The 19,287-nt window shown below is 44.1% G+C and overlaps 3 protein-coding genes across 3 annotated transcripts; 1 reads left to right on the plus strand and 2 right to left on the minus strand.

Moving 5' to 3' along the window:
• Nucleotides 1-67: 67 nt before the first annotated feature.
• On the minus strand, nt 68-579 carry LOC114212605 (histone H2B type 1-B). Its single transcript, XM_028107540.2, has one exon. The coding sequence runs from the start codon at nt 532-534 to the stop codon at nt 154-156; it is 381 nt and encodes a 126-aa protein (XP_027963341.1). The 5' UTR covers nt 535-579; the 3' UTR covers nt 68-153.
• A 403-nt stretch (nt 580-982) lies between these two features.
• Nucleotides 983-10,955, minus strand: LOC114212592 (histone H1.4). Its single transcript, XM_028107522.2, has 2 exons — nt 10,287-10,955; nt 983-1,232 (listed from the first exon to the last, which is right to left on the minus strand). The coding sequence occupies exons 1-2, from the start codon at nt 10,922-10,924 to the stop codon at nt 1,004-1,006; spliced, it is 867 nt and encodes a 288-aa protein (XP_027963323.2). The 5' UTR covers nt 10,925-10,955; the 3' UTR covers nt 983-1,003.
• LOC148164170 (histone H3.1) lies at nt 1,347-3,457 on the plus strand. Its single transcript, XM_088024146.1, has 2 exons — nt 1,347-1,423; nt 2,210-3,457. Exon 2 carries the CDS (start codon nt 2,238-2,240, stop codon nt 2,646-2,648), a length of 411 nt encoding a protein of 136 aa, XP_087880272.1. The 5' UTR covers nt 1,347-1,423; nt 2,210-2,237; the 3' UTR covers nt 2,649-3,457.
• Nucleotides 10,956-19,287: the final 8,332 nt, after the last annotated feature.

The raw sequence follows: 19,287 nt of genomic DNA on the forward strand, positions 1-19,287 counted from the left end.
GCCTCCAGGAACATCCTTTTGTTACATTCCTAAGGGCTCAAGCTATAGCAATAAAGTTGCACCTACACGGCTACGGTAGTAATTACAGCTCAATCTCGATCAAGTGGGTGGCTCTGAAAAGAGCCTTTGGGTTGCGGTCAGCGGCCGACGGGCTCACTTGGAGCTGGTGTACTTGGTGACGGCCTTGGTGCCCTCGGACACGGCGTGCTTGGCCAGCTCCCCGGGCAGCAGCAGGCGCACGGCCGTCTGGATCTCCCGGGACGTGATGGTCGAGCGCTTGTTGTAATGCGCCAGGCGGGACGCCTCGCCCGCGATGCGCTCGAAGATGTCGTTGACGAACGAGTTCATGATGCCCATGGCCTTGGACGAGATGCCGGTGTCGGGATGCACCTGCTTCAACACCTTGTACACGTAGATGGAATAGCTCTCTTTGCGGCTGCGCTTGCGCTTCTTGCCGTCTTTTTTCTGCGCCTTAGTGATGGCCTTCTTGGAGCCCTTCTTCGGGGCCGGAGCAGATTTGGAGGGTTCAGGCATGGCTCTTCCTCAGGAGCAGTAGAAACGCTAATCGCCTTCACCACAACAAAGGTTAGTGGTTGTGAAGGGTCCAGAGCTCATTCTTTTATAGTTCTTCAATGCAAATGAGGTTTCAAGAATTGTCTCTTCTCATTGGATAAAATCAGAACGCTCTCCCTAAGGGGAGGGGCTTATGCAAATAAGGGATACAGATTCTCTCTTCCTATTGGATATACAGACTAACATATTTTGACCAATGGGATGGCTTGTTGGCTCATCCCCGCAATTACTATAAAAGAATTTTTTTTTAAGTAGCTAATCTACGTTTCTTCAATTTTCACAGAGATTTGGTTGCTCAGCTAGGTTGGCTTGGCATGTCTGGACGTGGGAAGCAAGGGGGCAAGACCCGGGCCAAAGCCAAGACTCGGTCATCTCGAGCTGGCCTGCAGTTCCCGGTGGGCCGCGTCCACCGCCTGCTCCGCAAGGGCAACTACGCCGAGCGGGTCGGGGCCGGCGCGCCCGTGTACCTGGCGGCCGTGCTCGAGTACCTGACGGCCGAGATCCTGGAGCTGGCGGGCAACGCGGCGCGCGACAACAAGAAGACGCGCATCATCCCGCGCCACCTGCAGCTGGCCATCCGCAACGACGAGGAGCTCAACAAGCTGCTGGGCCGCGTGACCATCGCGCAGGGCGGCGTCCTGCCCAACATCCAGGCCGTGCTGCTGCCCAAGAAGACCGAGAGCCACCACAAGGCCAAGGGCAAGTAAAGTCTAGCACAAACAGCACGTATCTTCCACTTCACTACAGCAAATTAAAGGCTCTTTTCAGAGCCATCCATAGTTTCACAAGAAAGGCTGGTAACGAGTTTATACTACCTTGGTAGAATCAACCCTGAATACATTCGTAAAAGGTAAGGTTAAAACCTTGAGATCCAAGGAAAGCGGCCGTGTACCCTGAACTTAGTGCATACCAGACGTAACTTCGCTATGAGAAAGTAAAGGGACTGAAGTGTACAAGCAGGAAGAAAATTTGCTTTTGGCCAATAATGCCCCCCGTGCTTTTCAAGTTTTCAGTTTAAGGAAAAGCCATTTTACCCAAGAAAAGTCGGCGATCATTTGTTGCGGCCCACTGTTGTATCTAGCGTTATCAGAGCCGGTGCTTTACGTGTGATACTCCAAATCCACCCAGGGACGCCGCCATGTAGTTTCATACGAGAAAACTCGGTATTAGGGGAGCTATAATGACCAGACCTAGAAAGTGGCAGTCCAGGCGACCCGAGATTTACTTCAAAATAACTAACCCAACCATCTAGAGACGAAGGTAACAAGATAAAATTGTACTCGATGAAATGTGCAGACCAGCAGGATTGATAACCTGCGAGCCTGTAAAGAATTTGGGGAATTTCAGGTCCCACTTAGATTTACAGAGCCACACAAATTACATATATCGTGCTTCTTAAATGGCTGGTTACCTAAACTGTACTTAGTGAAAGCGTAAAAGAATCTTTGAACGTTAATTATTTCATACTGAGAAAGGGAGAGAGGGGGAGTAATTCATCCAGTCAGATCCTCCACTAATTAAGCAATGTGGTTACCGTTCGACCAATGGATTTATCGCGTGGTTCTTTTGAAAAATTACAAGGCCAATCAGAAGGTTTCTTACTGTATATAAAGGAATCCTCTCCTTTACTCGCCAGGTTCTTAGTGGGTCTTTTGTTTCGCCAAATGGCTCGCACGAAGCAGACGGCCCGCAAGTCGACCGGCGGCAAGGCCCCGCGCAAGCAGCTGGCCACCAAGGCGGCCCGCAAGAGCGCGCCGGCCACCGGCGGCGTCAAGAAGCCGCACCGCTACCGGCCCGGCACGGTGGCCCTGCGCGAGATCCGGCGCTACCAGAAGTCCACCGAGCTGCTGATCCGCAAGCTGCCGTTCCAGCGGCTGGTGCGCGAGATCGCGCAGGACTTCAAGACCGACCTGCGCTTCCAGAGCTCGGCCGTCATGGCCCTGCAGGAGGCGTGCGAGGCCTACCTGGTGGGGCTCTTCGAGGACACCAACCTGTGCGCCATCCACGCCAAGCGCGTCACCATCATGCCCAAGGACATCCAGCTGGCGCGCCGCATCCGCGGGGAGAGGGCATAAAACAAACTACTGATCGTAAAAGGCTCTTTTCAGAGCCACCCACAGTCTCTTGAAAGCGGTTGTAACTATCAACTACCGAAACAGTTTAGTTGCTAGGAACCTTTGTTTGGGATGTAAATGTTTTAGTATGAGGTACTTGAATGATTGGCCAACTCCCTGTCTCAGGCTTCGTACCCCTGTTAGAAGTGTTTTTTAAGGTACGTTTATCATTTTCGGGGTGACTTAGAAGCAGGTTTAATTTCTTGGAGCAGTTAGACAAGCTTCACATGTACACCAGGAATAGAGGACAAAGTAAGCTTATAGTTGGATTTAAATTCCCCAGGGAGGTTTCTCTTTACATTTGTAGTGCAGTTCCTCGAAAACCCTTTCTATTCATTTACTTTTGCCTGTTCAGTTGGACTTCATTAAATTAAAGAGAATAGCATTTAGTCAGGTGAGTTTGTAGAGGGTCCCGACCATCCCAACAGCTTTCATTCCATTTAGCATAATAGAAGTAAATCTAACAGCATTCTCAGTATCCATAAAGTTATCAGTAGTCCACAAAACATTTCATGTACCCTGACTCCAGAATCTTGTATTGGTCTAACTGAGAAGGGATTGAAGCTCAGGTGATAGAAACACTTCTGTACTCACCAGCAGAGACCCACTAAATACATATATGCAATAAGAAAAAAGACTTGCCTATCATTATCCAAAGTTTCTTTGCCTATGCATCTTAAAATCAATAGGATTTGAGATTCTGACAGGTTGCTACCTAAAGTGTCTTTCCTACTCATGTCCCCCTTTAATAAATACAAAGTTATTGACAAAAGTGTTATTTTTTTAAATTTTCTAAGTATAAAATTATAATGAACTGATGGTAGTTCAAGGTTTCCTGAGGCCTAAAACTTACACAACTTGGCAACTCTTAACAATTACAATTCAAAATTTAAAATACAAAACTAGACAGTATTAATTTATAATTGAAAGAGGAGCCAAATTCCAATTTTACAAAAATAAAACCATAGCCATCACAAAGTTCATAAAAATAGCACATTTTATTAGCTCTTGAGTACAACACTATATTTTTTTTCCTTAGAATATTTTTGACTGCATACTCTGATTCCATTTTTACTTGAAAATTATTTTGGAGGGCAACCCTCTTGGGTCCCCTCCCTCCTTGGGAACTTAGTGCTATCGCTCAATAAACCTGGCTTTGCTGCCCAGCAAAAAAAAAAAAAAAAAGGAGTATTTTCTATATATACAGTGGGAAGAAAATTCAGTATTTCCTCCAGGGTAAATTGATCACAATTTATTTTGTTCTCTTGATAGCTTAGAACTGAGTTTCAGCTTCAAAACACATTATTGGTAGTGTCATTTTTAAGACTGTTTTCAAATTTGGGAAATCCCTTGTCAAGCTTCTTTCATATGTGAGTGGTAAAATTTGGAAGGATTCTTCATGGACTAGCTTTCAGCTCTATACATTTCAAATCTTGATTCATCCGTACTCTACACCTTTACTCCCACTGCGGTTGCTACAAATACACAGATGTCATTATACGACATCTAGTACTACATCTTCTTGTCTGAAATCCAGGTAAGTTTGCCAGTGAGCAATAGGAGTATATTCCTTGAAACCACTCTTACATCCGATTGGCTAGAACAACTGAACTCATATGTGAGCACATCTGCAAATTTTATATCTTGTTAACCCTAAACTAAACATATATGAAGTAAATTTTCTCTTACCCAAATCCAAATGTGTTCATCAGTATCCCGGCATAATCAGGCAAAAGGTGAATTGTAATACGAAAGGGAAGATTGAGTGGCAATAAACAACGGGTTTAACCAGCTATGAATACAATATCTTAACATGGACATTAAAAAAAGAGAGAGAGAGAGACCAAGTGAACACACTCCCAAGAGCCCCTCTCAGGGCTTTTGAAGTACTGAGCCCAACATTTGAGTTTCACTAGCTTCAGGGTAAATGTGCTTCTGAACACTGTCTATGCTTTTCTAAATTATACGTGGCCTTCCCCGGCCCTCCTACCACTCTTCTAACACCCCTTAGCAGAGAGCCCTAAGAGTTGAGAATCGCTAGTTTGGGATGATGACTCGTAGGCCTCTGGGATAATCCGAGCTTTGCTTTGCATGCTGCTTTGGATGGTGGTACCATTCTCAGAGATACCAGGACAAAACTTAGTGCGGAGGATATAAAGTCAACTCCGAGCAATTTGAACCCTTCAAGTGTAAATGTGAGTTTTCTGGGACAATATTGCAGGGTGTTAGGGATCTATTCTGGACTGAATTATTGTCTTCCTTTAGAGAGGTCCCCTTGGGAGGAACAATAAAACCATGTTTTCATTGGAGTCAGTCTAGTAGCTAACATTCATAGTTTTCCATGGGTCAAGTACCACGTGAACTGATTGGCCTGAATTGTTATATATCATTCTTTACCTTTTTTTTTTAAGTAGGCTCCACGCCCAGAACAGGGCCCAATTCAGGGCTCAAACTCACGATGCCAAGATCAAGACCTGAGCTGAAATCAAGAGTCAGACGCTCAACCGATTGAGCCACCCAGGCGCCCCTATATCATTCTTAATACAACACTGAAAGTCAAGTTCTCTCAGTGTCCATTTTAGAGGAAGAACTTTAGCCTAAGAGATTTTAGTTAATTGGCCAAATTTATACCACTACTAAATATCGTTGACAGGCAATCTCACACCAAACCTACACTCAAAATATCCTCTGATCAATAAGATTGCCCAGAAAGGGATTCTTAGATCTAGTTGCTCCTGTCTCACAGATTAGGCTAGCTGGGTAGGAGATGCAGCGGGCTGGCTAACTTCTATTGTCCGAGTCCTCTGCTTAGTGGCCTGGTATGAGATGAAGTGGGTAGGATGAGTAGAAGACACATCCCGTCTTAAGGATGCTCTCTGGGCTTCAGGACCAGGTCAGAATAATCATTTCCTTGGAAACATTTGGATTCTGCTACAGAGCAAGTATTTGCTTGTGTCTTCCCCAGAGTATTTACTATGGAGCTATATTGTCCAAGACAGTAGCCACTAGCCATGGATAGCTATTATGCACTTGAAATGTGGCTAGTCCAAATTAGAATGAGCTTTAAGGGTAAACTACGTACCAGGTTTCAAAGAGCTGTCTGAAAAATAGAATAAAAAACCTCCTTAATATTTTTTATATTTGATAACTTGTTGAAATAATATTTTTCTTACAGTGAGTTAATATACTATTAAAATAGATTTTATGTGTTTTTTTACTCTTTTAAATGTGGCTACTAGAAAATGTCAAATAATCTATATAGCTCTTATTGTATTTCTGAGGAAAAGCACTGGCATACAGAGGACAATTGCACTGGCTCACTGATAGGAAACTAGCTACATTCTTAATATCACCAATCCCCAATGTTAATGACACCTACCTCAAAGTGCTCTGGCAAGGTGTTTGATAATAAGTGGAGAGTGATGAGCAACAATGCTTGGCACATTGCAAATTAGAGCTCAGGAAATGCTAGCTCGAAACGCTATTGTTCCCACTCTGCCCTAAATCCCTCCACTGTGAAATCCTCTAATGATGTAATCTTGCTTCTCCTGGACCTATTCATCTCTGGCATGAATTTCAACCTAAAGTTACTTTCTACACTTCCCTTAGGCATAGAATGATACCTAGAACTTTCCCTATGAGAAGTAATAGGATATTTAATTTTTCAGCCATGAGAGAGAGCACTATGTATGGGCAGGAAAAAAAAAAGTTTGGCATAATGCATTATAATGCATTACAAGTAGCCTTTAATTTCTGTGTTACTCACGCTTTTGTCATACATGGACATGAGATCATGAATTTTCATTGTTGAATTATCAATCAGCAGTTTAGTTTATGCAGTTCTGGCTAATCAGCCATGTTTGGGCAATTATTTGAATGTATTATTGCCATTATCAATATGATCATAATAAGTAGAACATTGAAAATGATAACATTAATAATGTCAAAATAAAATATAGACTTCGTAAACTAAAAATCAAGACAAGGACCTTTTTCTTTTTTTTTTAAGATTTATTTATTTATTTTGAGAGAGTGAGAATGAGAGAGAGAGAGAGAGAGAGTACATGAGAGCGGGGAGGGTTAGAGGGAGAAGCAGGCCCCCCGCCGAGCAGGGAGCCCGACGCGGGACTTGATCCCGGGACTCGATCCCAGGACTCCAGGATCGTGACCTGAGCGGAAAGCAGTTGCTTAACCAACCGAGCCACCCAGGCGCCCCAAGGACCTTTTTCTTAAAGCAGCCAAATTAGAGTCTAATGAATGGCTTACAGTATCAGACTTAACCCAGTCAACTTTGTGAACACTGGTGAGGGACTGGAACAAAAATCAAAGAAACATTGGTGAAGATTGTATCTAAAGTCTAGGTGAAATTAGAGATTTTTATGACAACTTTTAGCTCTCTGCGAATGAACTCTCCCTGTACCCTTACTAGAGAAGGGTGATTATATTTGTTTTTGAGGAATACATTTCATTTGAAAGTAAAGGACACCCGTTATTACCTAGGCAGATATGTTTGCAGGAGACATTCAATGTGAGGATCAACTGCAAATATACTAAACTCCAAAGGTGTGTGGACTTGAAAGCATTTGAAAGGGAAAGGGAGCATGGATATTCACTATGCCATAACCATAAGCACTAACTGGGATTCTATTTGAAGTGTCTTAATTAAGTCTTCTGGTTGCTACAACTTGACCCAACCAGAGCCAAGCGAGGTGACCCCACTGGCAGGAGTTCCGATGGCTAGGAGAACCAAGAACTCCAATGTCAGGAGCCCAGAGAACACCGCTCTATGCATCTCTCCTCTCTGCTCTGCTCTGTACTTGGCCCCATTCTGCTCTTTTTATTCACCAGACCTCTCGGTTTCTACTACAGAGTGTCTAAGAAGGCAGTTCCCCGGACATCAGGTCACCTCAGTTTCTTTAACTCAATTCTAGTTCTTGGAAGAAAATTTTTGATGGTTCATATTGGCCCAATGCCCTTTGGACCAGTCAACCATCCTTTAAGGTCGGACACTTCACCAAAAGTTTAGGCCACAGAGGACATAATATATTGACACACTGTCATGCAAACATTAAGCCAAAGATGAGGTTAGAGAAGACCGAGACATTAGGGACAGAGGGCATTCTAGACTTTTATTGTCCATATGGTTGCCACAAGCCACATATAGCTAACTGAGCTCTTGAAACAGGTTAGCAGGAACTGAGATGCGCTGTATGCATAGAGTTTCCAAAGACATGATATGAGAAACAAAAAAGAATGTGGAATATCTCATAAATATTTTTATATTGCTTTTATGTTGAACGAGAATCTTTTGGATATATTAGGTTAAATAAACTATGTTATTAAAATTGATTTCACCTGTTTCTTTTTTCCTTATTTATGTGCTATAGACAGCACTGTTCTAGAGGTTATTAATTCACACAGGCATAGATCCCTTCCATAACTGGCTATCTTCTTCAGCGTGCACTTTATGGGATGCTGGTCCTCAAGGAATCTTAAATCTCACAGGTTGCCATTTCAACAGTAAAAAGATGACAAAATATCTGGGAATAAAGGTAATAAGAAATATGAAGATATATTTGGAGAAAATTTGAAACATTCTCCACAGGTACAAAATATTTGAAAAAAAAGGGGGGAAAACATAAAATGTTCTTGAATAGGAAAATTCATCTCCCCAAATTAATTTGTAAATCTAACATCATCCCAAAGAAACTACTGATAGGGTATTGAGGGGTTTTTATGCATAATGGAGGGGTGAAGAGGTGGGAGGAAGGAAGCATCTTAAATTACATTTGGAAAAACGAAATAAACAAAAAATAGAATAACCAGGAAATTCTGAGAAAGAAGAGCAACGAGAGGGAATGAGCTCTATCAGCTATCAGTCATAACATCTCAGTTTATTAAACATTCGATTTTTATTTTAATACCTACTATAGGTCATGTATTCTCAGCATTGAAAATAGTCCTGTGAACAATACTTAACAGTTGTGATCACACTTGAGGAATGGCCAGGAAAGACCAAAGGAACAAAGTAGAAAACGAAGAATTACTCCAACTACCCAAAGAATTTAGCCCATGATAAAGGTGGCATCTCAAAATGGGGGTGGGGTAGGGGGGGCAGAAATGGAAGGGTTGTATACATTTATTAAACCTTACAACAAAATACAGAGGGCTCAATTGTTTTAAATGTGAAATTAACAGCACAAAAATAATGGGAAGTAACCATGGGAAAACTGTCTTCGTGAGTGCGCCCGCGCGCGAAGCGCTCTCAAGGAAGTGGAGGTCTTTCTACTCACGACAACGGACGTCAAAGTATCCCCACTCTGTCGGGAGGGGCGATGCGGGCAGGGATGAAACCCGTGGTCCCTACCAGGAATGGGGGAACGAATCTAGATTAATTAGCGACTAGATCCGTCATTGTGGCAATGGACAAAGAACTGAGCTGCAGTTCCCAGAAGCCCGTTCCTGGAACTTGTCTCGAGAAAATCTGTGCTCACCAGAATAAAAACGGGACTAGGACTTTCTCTGTCCAGAAGAAACGCCATGAATATAAAAGAACCCACAGATAACACCGTGAATATACACGAAAGCCCTTCATTAGACACCACCCCCACACATGCATACGCTTCCAACTGTTTACCCATATTTTGCTCCTCGCATCGAAACTGTTGGGACTTGGGGCCGCACAGAAATCCTTTAAAAAACGTCTCCGGTTTTGGGATGTTGACGTCTGCCTAAAACGAGGCTCGGGTACCCGCTGCCAGGACAAAATGGCCGACGAAAAGTTGTTTTTGATGCACTCAAATCCATCACACCTCTGTCCATATCCAAAGATATACGAGGCGAGGGATGGAAGGGTGCGGGTCCAGCCGTGCGCCTTGGCAGGGTCGCGGCCGCCGCTGCGCGCTTTTCCAGACGCGATACTTGGTGGCCGCGGCGCACGGGCTTGCAGACGACATCGCGGGGCGCAGGCGCCTGCACCCCCTCCTCCCGGGTCGCGTGCTGACCCCCCCCGGGAACCCCTACTTGACTTTCCAAGACATGGGAAGTGTCCGAAATACCAGATAACACGTTTTTCAGCGGGAAAAGCCCAAATCAACCCACCAGAAACAAAACATAGAACACACAAGAGGCCGAACGCCACCCAATAAAACACAGGAAAAAAATCACGGGCTGGAGGAGTGGGCCAACCCGCGAGCAGGGCGGGACTTTTGAATGAGTTTCCAACCCAATGGGGGTGTCCCTAAAGACACAAACAGGCTGGCTTTGATCTGTGGTTGTTTTCGATGTACCCGGCGCGGGGCGGGGCTGGCGGACGAGTGCGCGCCTCGGGACAGCGCTTCCGCACCGCAGCCGGGGAGGCCACCCGGGGCACCGCAGGGCGGGGGACGCGCCCCACGGCGGCACAGCGATCCCCTCCGCCCCTTTCCGGTTGGTGTAAGCCCGAAGTGGCCAACCACACCCTCGCAACCCTGGTTCTAGAGCTAAAGGTTAAAGGGGGAAAAGGCATAGGAGGAAAGAATGCTCAGCTCCTTCTCGGAGATAGTGGTGGCTCTGAAAAGAGCCTTTTTGGGTTTTAGAAGTAGACGTTCAACAATCTACTTCTTTTTGGGAGCAGCCTTCTTGGGCTTGGCAACCTTGGGCTTGGCAGTCTTGGGCTTCACAGCCTTAGCTGCGCTCTTGGCGGCCTTCTTGGGCTTGGCAGCCTTCGCCTTCTTCGGACTCTTGGTCACTTTCTTGGCAACAGCCGCCGCCGCGGGCTTTTTGGCCTTCTTGGGGGTCTTCTTGGCGCTCTTCTTAGGGGTGCTCGCCCCCGCGGCCTTCTTGGGTTTCTTGGCTGCCCCGGCCGTCTTCTTGGGCTTGGCCGCGCCCGCCTTCTTGGCTTTGGGCTTGGCTTCCCCCGAAGCCGCCTTCCTGTTGAGCTTGAAGGAGCCCGAGGCGCCGGTGCCCTTGGTCTGCACCAGGGTGCCCTTGCTCACCAGGCTCTTGAGGCCCAGCTTGATGCGGCTGTTGTTCTTCTCCACGTCGTAGCCGGCGGCCGCGAGCGCCTTCTTGAGCGCGGCCAGGGACACGCCGCTGCGCTCCTTGGAGGCGGCGACGGCCTTGGTGATGAGCTCGGACACCGGGGGCCCGGACGCCTTGCGGCGAGCCCCTGCAGGCTTTTTAGCCGCCTTCTTCTTCACCGGGGCCTTCTCCACCGGGGGGGCGGTGGCGGGAGCGGCGGGAGCGGTCTCCGACATGCTGAAGCTCTAGGAGTGGGTACAAGTGGCAGAGCGCCGTGGGTGCGCCGCGGCCGGGCCGCCGTATATATAGAGCGCAGGCGCGCGCTGATTGGTGCTCCGCTCGCCCGCCTGGCTGGCAGGCTCCGAGCCGCCGCGGTGCGCCCAAGTTGTGTTTGTTCGACTTCACAAAAGTGGGAAAATATGAAAATGCCCCGCACCAAATCTCCCGGCTTTGGTCGGGAAAGGATCCGAGAAGCCTCAGGCTTCGTGCTCGCCGTTTATTTTTTCCGCAAGCCCAAAGACAACGCGTCCAGGCGCCCCCAACTCCCCCAACTCCGAGGGAAGTCCAGGATGGCCGGAGACCACTTTCTGTTTTTCTTCTAAATTACCTGTTCGCTCCTTTGCCCCTGAAAGTTCTTTTTCTCAGGGGTGGTTGGGCACATGCTTCCCTTCTCAGGGAGACAAAAACGAAATGGTTTCCACCTCAGTTTTCACGATAATTCTGTTTCTTCGCAAGGCAAGTAACACAGGTCCTCTGTGAATTCTGCGCCCAGACCCACAGGAACCGTGGACTGGGACAAGGATTCCCGGGCCAGTCCAAAGCCGTTAGGGTCGGATGAAAGGGGGTCCAGAAGCCTTGGGGGGTGTCCTGGATCGTGGGGGGTTAGAGACTTAAATCTTAGATTTGAAAACACTGAAATTCTTTATCAAATCCGGCTTTTCACAGATGGGGGCGGGGCCCTCTTCACTTCTCCAAAGGCGAGAAATTGGGCAGTTTTTAAAAAGGTCTCAGGTTCCCCTCTGGGTTGTGCAAGGCAGGGGTCTGACCCTCAAGAATAGGGAGAATGAGGGAAGAAGGGAGACCCCCTAAGCCTGCAAAAAAAAAAAAAAATCCTCAATAGACTTGGCAGCTATAGGCATTGAGATGATCTGTTTTCAAAGAAAACAAGCATTTATTTATTTATTTTCATATGCTCCAGTAAAGGGATGAATTTCAGCACATGAAAATTCGAGGTTTCTTCCCGTAATACTATCTAACACATGTTATGCTGTAGAAGGACACTCTCTAACTGGGAATTCAAAGACCTGGATGGAAGTAAAGCAGCTGACTTTAATGGGATACACTTTTATCAGATGAACTATATATTTGAAGTTGAGCAAAGTAGATGGCAAAATTTTAAATAGAAATAGAGGAAAAGTACTGGAACATATAAATTATTACACCATTTTTTTGTTGTTGATAAGAACACCTCTTCCCGTACCCTCTAAAGCGGGTCTTACATATTCAGTTCTCAAGTTTGCTTTACTTCTTTAAGGTTTGGTACTTCATATTTCAGCCTTTGGTTGCCAGCAGTCACAATATTTTCTCAAGAGAAAAAGCTGAATAAACTTACTACTCATATATTTAATATAATTGTATATTTATATTTAGGGACAAAGGAAGTATTACAACTTACCAGAAATTCCCATTCAATTATACAGTGACATGAAAATATGTATTAAAGATACCTGCCTTAGATTGTGATCAAGTTGTACAACTTAAGTTCGGTGATGAATAAAAAATGAGGCATCTTTTAGACTAAGGATGACTCCGTGGGTTTATTGAACAACCTTTGTTCAACATTTGGAAATTGTGTCTAGTACTGATCATGTCCTCTGGGAATTAACAGCCTAATAAGATTAGTGATGGATGAATGAGCAGCCGTAGAAAACTACTTTAGACCTGCCATACCTCACTGTGACTTTGGGTATAGGAATTGTAAGAAGATATTGAAAGTGTTTGAACAACTAAAGGACTTTTATCATACTAATGTACTTTGGTAACAGAATAACAAAACAAAATAAGAACATGGCACTTCGCTCTGATTCTCTGTACAATGAGACCCCCCTGGCCTGCCCCCCCGCCACAGGCATCTGAAATTCAGTTAAGTATGCTTTACCACCAGGAAAATAACAGTGGAAAATCTTGATTACCAGGTCACTGGACTTCCCTTCACTATAAACTGGTGTCCTGATTTATAAAACAGCAACATATAAGTTTGATTACTGTGACTCAGTTCTCTAATATGATCACTCAGGTTGAATCAATCAAAACACATCTCCCCACGTGCAAATCTGTTGTCCAGATCTCAAGTCATCAGGATACCTGCCGCTCAGTCTTGCTCCCAACCTCCTGGCCGCATGGTATAGGCCAGAAGGCAGAGAAACAAATAACCCGTCTCCAGATCCCTGAAATTTGTGTTGAGAAAAGGTATCCAAAACTTAAAAAACAAGGGGAAACTATTTCTTCGTGTCCTTCCAAGCTGTATTAGAAAATAGTATTTGGGTCATTTGATGCTCTAAGGCAATGCTCTACAATAAAATAGAATGTGAGTCACATGTGTAATTCTAAGTTTTCTAGTAGTCCCATTGACAAAAGTAAAAAGAAACAAGTGAATTTAATTTTAATAATATATTCTACTTCAATCTATCCAAACTATGACAATTTCAACATGTAATCAAAATTTTTAAAAAATAAGATAGTTATATTCCTTTTTTTTTTCCCAAATGGCAAGTCTGCCAAATCGAGTGTATTTTACATTCGTAGAACATTCCCTTTCAGACTAGCCCCCTTACAGGTGCTCACTGGCCACAGGTGACTACTACTTACCATTCTAGATGGCCCAGCTTTCGAGAAGTTAACTGACTTCATATTTACTCGTTGATTAGGTCCACAGTATGTGAAATTAGACATTCATTTGTAGAAGATTGATACTCTAATAAGGGTTTTGTCCAGTCAAGAGGCAAATGAACTCTTTCCAGCAGAAAAGATAACCCTAAAAGTGATGATTGCATTGCCTCATAGAACATTAAGCAGTTTTGTATCCGAAAAACTACCACTCATTCAGCCTTTCAGCATTTTTTCTTTTCCGGACTGAATAGGTATTTCATTCTCCTGTATCCTGCCTTGACCTAACTTTGTCATCTTGCTTGCAACCTCTTTAATGACTTACATCGATCGTTCTTTGCCCCATGCTTGAGCCTGCTGTAAACAGTACTTGCAGGAGACGCATGTTTTTAACTTCTTGAAGATTATACTTTGACACCTGGTTAGTTGGTTTGTTCTAAGTGCTCCAAATCAGAATCTTTAGAAGCCATTCTAAAAATCAGAAGACACAAAACTCTTTGGCTGTCGACTTTAAAGTAACTTTAGATCTGGTAGGTGTGTCATGGAGTCTCAGGCTTTGAAATAAGATTGAACAAGCCTGTGAACAACAGAAAGCCTATTAAAATTAGTTCCAAGGAAAAATTCAGGTCAAGGGTGTGGTCTCCCCACTCAAAATTGGTGGCCTTAAGGTAGCCAACAATAAGCTGAGGACACAAATGTTGCAGTGCAATAAACTGTGTATTTTTGTATTTATACACATTCTGAATATTATGGATTGGCTAATTTTCTTTCATCTTCCTCAGGTCTGGAAAGCTGGTGAACAAAATTAAATATGCAGAGCTGAATGTCATGTCCAAAAGGCTATAATGGCCACTGGACAGAGCGTGTGGGGGAGAGAGACTTGAACAGCAAGAAATACACAAGGACAGTGAGAGGAGCTGCTGGAGCAGGTGTAGGGATCCTCCTTTTACCATGCCAGAATAGGGTTCTGTCTGCTTCTGAAGGTAGCTAACCTGATATTCGTGAACCCTGTTACAGGCCCCCACTGGGAGCGATTAAAACCTGCTTCTTCCTGACTCACCAATGGATGAGGCTAATAATTGCAGCCGCTGCACTGGGCTGCCTGCTCAAGTGTAAATGGCCAACACTTTGGTCCACTGTGAGGTTGATGATATAGGGCAGCCTGAGAAAAAAATATTCAGGAAAGAGCTTCCGGAGATTTGCAGCCTAAAGAAGATTGTAAGTCTGATCGGAAAGACCCAAACCACAGAGAGAACAGAAGAATAAAAAAATTAAAATGTTCATGTGCTGGTTAACACCTTTGCCTTCAAGTCCTTACCAACTCAGTTGAGAAAATAAGACATCAGAGTTCAGCCTAGAGCAGTGGATCTCAAACTTCTAGATTTCAGGACCCCTTTGCACTCCTAAAAGTCAGTAAGGCCCCCCAAATTTCATTAATGATGGTTACACTTATAGGCATATTAACTACATTAAAAAATTAAAACTGAGTGTTAAATTAATCTAATAATGTGTATCTATATTTACTTGGTAGTATTCATGAAGTACAAAAGTAATTATGTTTATAATTATATACATATGACATATATCACATATTCATTTGTATTACATTTTACAGATTTCTATGTATAACGTATGGTATAGAATATCATATAAACATTATAGTACATTATATTTTATGTGTTATATTGCATATATAAATGATGGACGGTCAACTCAAAAAACTTCCGCATTCCCTAGCCAGTTGGAAATCCTGGGAGCCCCAGGCTAACCCGAAACTTGTCAGGCTGCCTGCAGGTAGAGAAAACAGCTGAGCTCATGGTGCAAGAGAGTAGAAAGATGGCAGTTTTGGAGCAAGCACATTGTTTACGATCCCAATTCCTCCACCCAGCAGCGGGGTGGCCCTGCTAAGTTCTCAGGCTTTCCACTTCCATTTCCTCCTCTGGCACAGGGGAATAGCACCTCCCCCCAGGAATACAGTGAGAATTAAATTAGATCACATGCACACAGTTGCTGAGATAGGGCTGAACACACAGTTGCCTCTTATTTGAGGTTTCCTTCCATGAGATCCACCCACCATGGGACTCTGCTGTTTCAAAGTGACCCTGAGAAAGTTGGTGCTCTCTTTAATTTGGAGGAGGGTGAGAATACACCCGCCAACAAGCTTGTTCCTCTTTCAATTAGGTGTGTTGCTCCTGGAAGCCTCTGAAAGGTAACATGCCTAGGTGTTAACTCAAGGAAAACTTTGAGAAGAGATTCTTTTTTTTTTTTTAAGATTTTATTTATTTATTTAATTGACAGAGAGACAGCGAGAGAGGGAACACAAACAGGGGGAGTGGGAGAGGGAGAAGCAGGCTTCCCTCGGAGCAGGGACCCCAATGCGGGCTCGATCCCAGGACCCTGGAGCCATGACCTGAGCCGAAGGCAGTCGCTTAACCAACTGAGCCACCCAGGCGGGAGATGTGTGTAGGTGTGTGAGCGCTCATGAGCATGTATGTGCATGCGTTTAATTGTGTGTGTGTGCGCGCGTGCGTTGGGGAGTAGTAGGTGAGCATATAACCCAGGACCATCACTGTCACTCAGAATCTACCCCCACATTGCTGTTCTTGGAGCTCACTCCTAAAACTCCCTGGGAAGAGAAGATGATGACACGCACACAGTCACCAGGTCCCCACCTTCTGCATCTCAGGTGTGTGCATACTTTCAATGGCAGGCAGGTATGGCTGTCAGGGAGAGCTGCGTGTTGCCGATGCCTAAGAGGGACCAAGGAACTCCATCACCGTGCCTTTTTTACTACTAAACTCACCTAAACCTGCTTAAGTTCAAAAGAAATCCTTGTTAGGACCAAATTCTTATTACATTAGTCTACCTATGGATTTGTAGCTATACTTCAGTTAATACATAGATTTCTTATACTTTTCATGGTTAATGGTAGTGACATTTATATTGCCTCTTAATTTTATAAAATAATCCAAGAAAAATACAGAGGTGGCATAGTATATTTATCAAAATGACTGCCTCAGAGGCTGGAATGCCTGGGTTCAAGTTCAACTTTACCGTTGGACAAGTTATTTAATTTCTCTATGTTTCAGTCTTCTCATTATAAATGTCAGTAATACTACCTGATTCATAGGCTGTTATGTGCATTAATGAGTTAATATTTATGTAGCTCTTAGAATAGTACCTGCCATATTATAAGTACAAAATTTTATATATACATATTAAATAAAAGCACACATATATCACTATAACCACAACACAGCACAATCCTGCAACTCTTGGTTTAAGAGTGTCAATAGTACTAATAGAGATAACGAGTAACTGCACACTGTATGGACCAGGCATTATATGCACTACTTTCGTTCCATCTTCACCACCATCCTATACATCCTTTACATTCAATATCATTTCATCAGTAAGAAAACGGAGATTGAGAATTCAGATTCCTCCTGGGACAGCCGTGAAGACAGTACAATCCATGTCCCCAACACCCGTGCACACACAAATACCCATTGAACTACAGTCGAAGATAAGACTTGTTTTTTAATCTATAAAGTGCATAAATTAAAATACACCCCAACTATTACTTACTATCTGTTTAGTGAGTTTTGGGTAGAAGGCCTTTCACAGTCAAGTACATCCTTTTTAGAACTCACACCTTCCTGGCAGAAGCAATTTACAATGCATCGTGCTGTTTGTCCTGATTGACGCTAGGTGGCGCTCCGAACCAACCAACTCTTACTTCAGGGGCACTTTCTCCAGGCCTTTAGGTAATTATTTAACCTCTCATTACACACTTAACAGTTTTCTGTCCCTTTTGGTGAACAGAAATTACTATCCCCATTTGACAGATGGTGATCCAGGGGCCCCTGGGGAGCCCTAAGACTACAGGACGTCCAGAGGCAGGAAAGAACATGAGAGGAACAAATTGAGTGACTTGGACTCTTGTCTAAGTGGTGTAGAGAAATCAGGCCGGATAATTCTTTCATTCCACGGAGAACTCATCAGCACCCTCGAGAAGCCCAGCACTGTGCTGGGTTCGGGGAATAAGAAAGTAAGGAGGACAGCCTCTCGGTGGAGGCTGACGGTGGAAAGGGTGGGAGGAGGCGGAACTAGGAAAAAGGAGGTCACGGTGGTTGTTCAGAAGACGTCAGAGGGGGCCTGAAAGAGGGGAACAGTCGGTTTTCCCCGGGGGAGGAGGTTAGGCCTCGAATCTTATAAGGGCAACTTTGAAAGTACTCAATTCCTTCTTTTCATTCTCAGAGTGCAATGACCACAGAGAGGAGGGGGTTTAGAGGTGAATACCAGAACTGGCTCTTCTCGTGCTTAGTAGGGAACAGAATTCTGAGATTCCTGGTTAAGTGTATCAGTACTGACCATGACGATAGTCCTAATAAGAGTAACCATAAATGTATTAAGCAGTGTGTATCGAAAGGGTTAGTGACTTCGCGATGCGTGGAAGATCAACCCAGCACCTTGACTGTAACACACACTCCTCAAACAAAGCCCCCAAAGGACATTGCACTGAAGCGCGGGTTTATCCAAGTCCGACAGAAGAGGCCCTTGAGATGCAGAACATTAACTAATTGATTTTAAAACACCCGATTGCTAACTGGTAACTTTAAAGAGTTTTAGATAAAGAATTGACTATAAAGGTTATGTTTTTAACCTTTGAAGTGCCCAGGCGTAGTCGAATTGTTGAAGGATAACGGTGTAATACACAGATTGGCTTTGGCCTCAACCCTTTCCTGCCCCAAGGAATTTACGCCGCAGGATGCTGTTTGCGCGACTGGACACTAGATGGCGCTCCAGATTAAAACGGCCCGCAGCTGCCTGGCACCGTCATCAATCATTAACCTTGGGTTGACATTGTACTACCCAGATTTCAAACCTCATTCATACAGTCTGTTGTGACAGTATTGAGAATCAGTGAGGCTGGAGTCAGGGCCCAGAACAGTCGAGCCGGGACGCCAGCTGAGGACTTTTGGGGTCAGTACTCCTGATAAAGAGGTACATTGTCTTGGACAAGAAACCCGCGAGGCTTGATCCACTCACTCCCCCAGTTACTAAGGAGGAGAAATACGGATGAGTATGCTCTCACTGCCTGCAGTTTAGAATAAAGAAGAAAACACATGGGAAGAGAATGGACAGGAGCGCAGAGCCGACGCCCAGGGAGGAACGGGTCTGGAAACAATCTCGGAGAAGCCACTGTGTGGGTTAAATGTGGGTAATCAACGGAGAAGTCACCTGTGTCTTAAATGTGAGCAGCAAGTTAAGCACAAGAACCCCAGAGACCTGGAGAGACTGCATATGCTTTATCTTTCTAAAATTATTATTATTTTAATAGTGAGAAAACCACAGTATAGGCAATCGGTAGGAGGGTACTGACCTGTAGAAAGTGACATCCTCAGGTCAGCAATGTCATTGACAATATTATTGTTATCATGTAGTATTATATAATAATATTATTTTTAGAATATATAATAATATATAGTATTTATTATATAATAATATTATATCAGAATATATAATAGTACATTATATAATATATATTTTAGAATATATCAGCAGCAGCAGCAGCATGGCTTAACCTTGATTATATACCAGACACTGTACTGAGGGTTTCATTTATCAATTTTTTCTTTTTTAAAATTTAATTCTAAATATCATTTTATGAAATAGCCGTTGTTATCACCTCTTTACAAATGAGAAAATT

Source organism: Eumetopias jubatus, unplaced genomic scaffold, assembly GCF_037043125.1.
Source record: "Eumetopias jubatus isolate StellerSeaLion01/CBP00866 unplaced genomic scaffold, mEumJub1_p1.0 scaffold_6, whole genome shotgun sequence".
Taxonomy (NCBI): Eukaryota; Metazoa; Chordata; class Mammalia; order Carnivora; family Otariidae; genus Eumetopias; species Eumetopias jubatus.

Excerpts from the sequence above, each read along its gene's own strand:
- LOC114212605 (XM_028107540.2), bottom strand. The coding sequence starts at position 534 with ATGCCTGAACCCTCCAAATCTGCTCCGGCCCCGAAGAAGGGCTCCAAG.
- LOC148164170 (XM_088024146.1), top strand. The coding sequence starts at position 2,238 with ATGGCTCGCACGAAGCAGACGGCCCGCAAGTCGACCGGCGGCAAGGCC.
- LOC114212592 (XM_028107522.2), bottom strand. The coding sequence starts at position 10,924 with ATGTCGGAGACCGCTCCCGCCGCTCCCGCCACCGCCCCCCCGGTGGAG. Across the intron at positions 1,233-10,286 it reads AAGGCTGCTCCCAAAAAGAA|CACGGCCTGGATGTTGGGCA; the intron begins GTAGATTGTTGA and ends CTTGGGCAGCAG.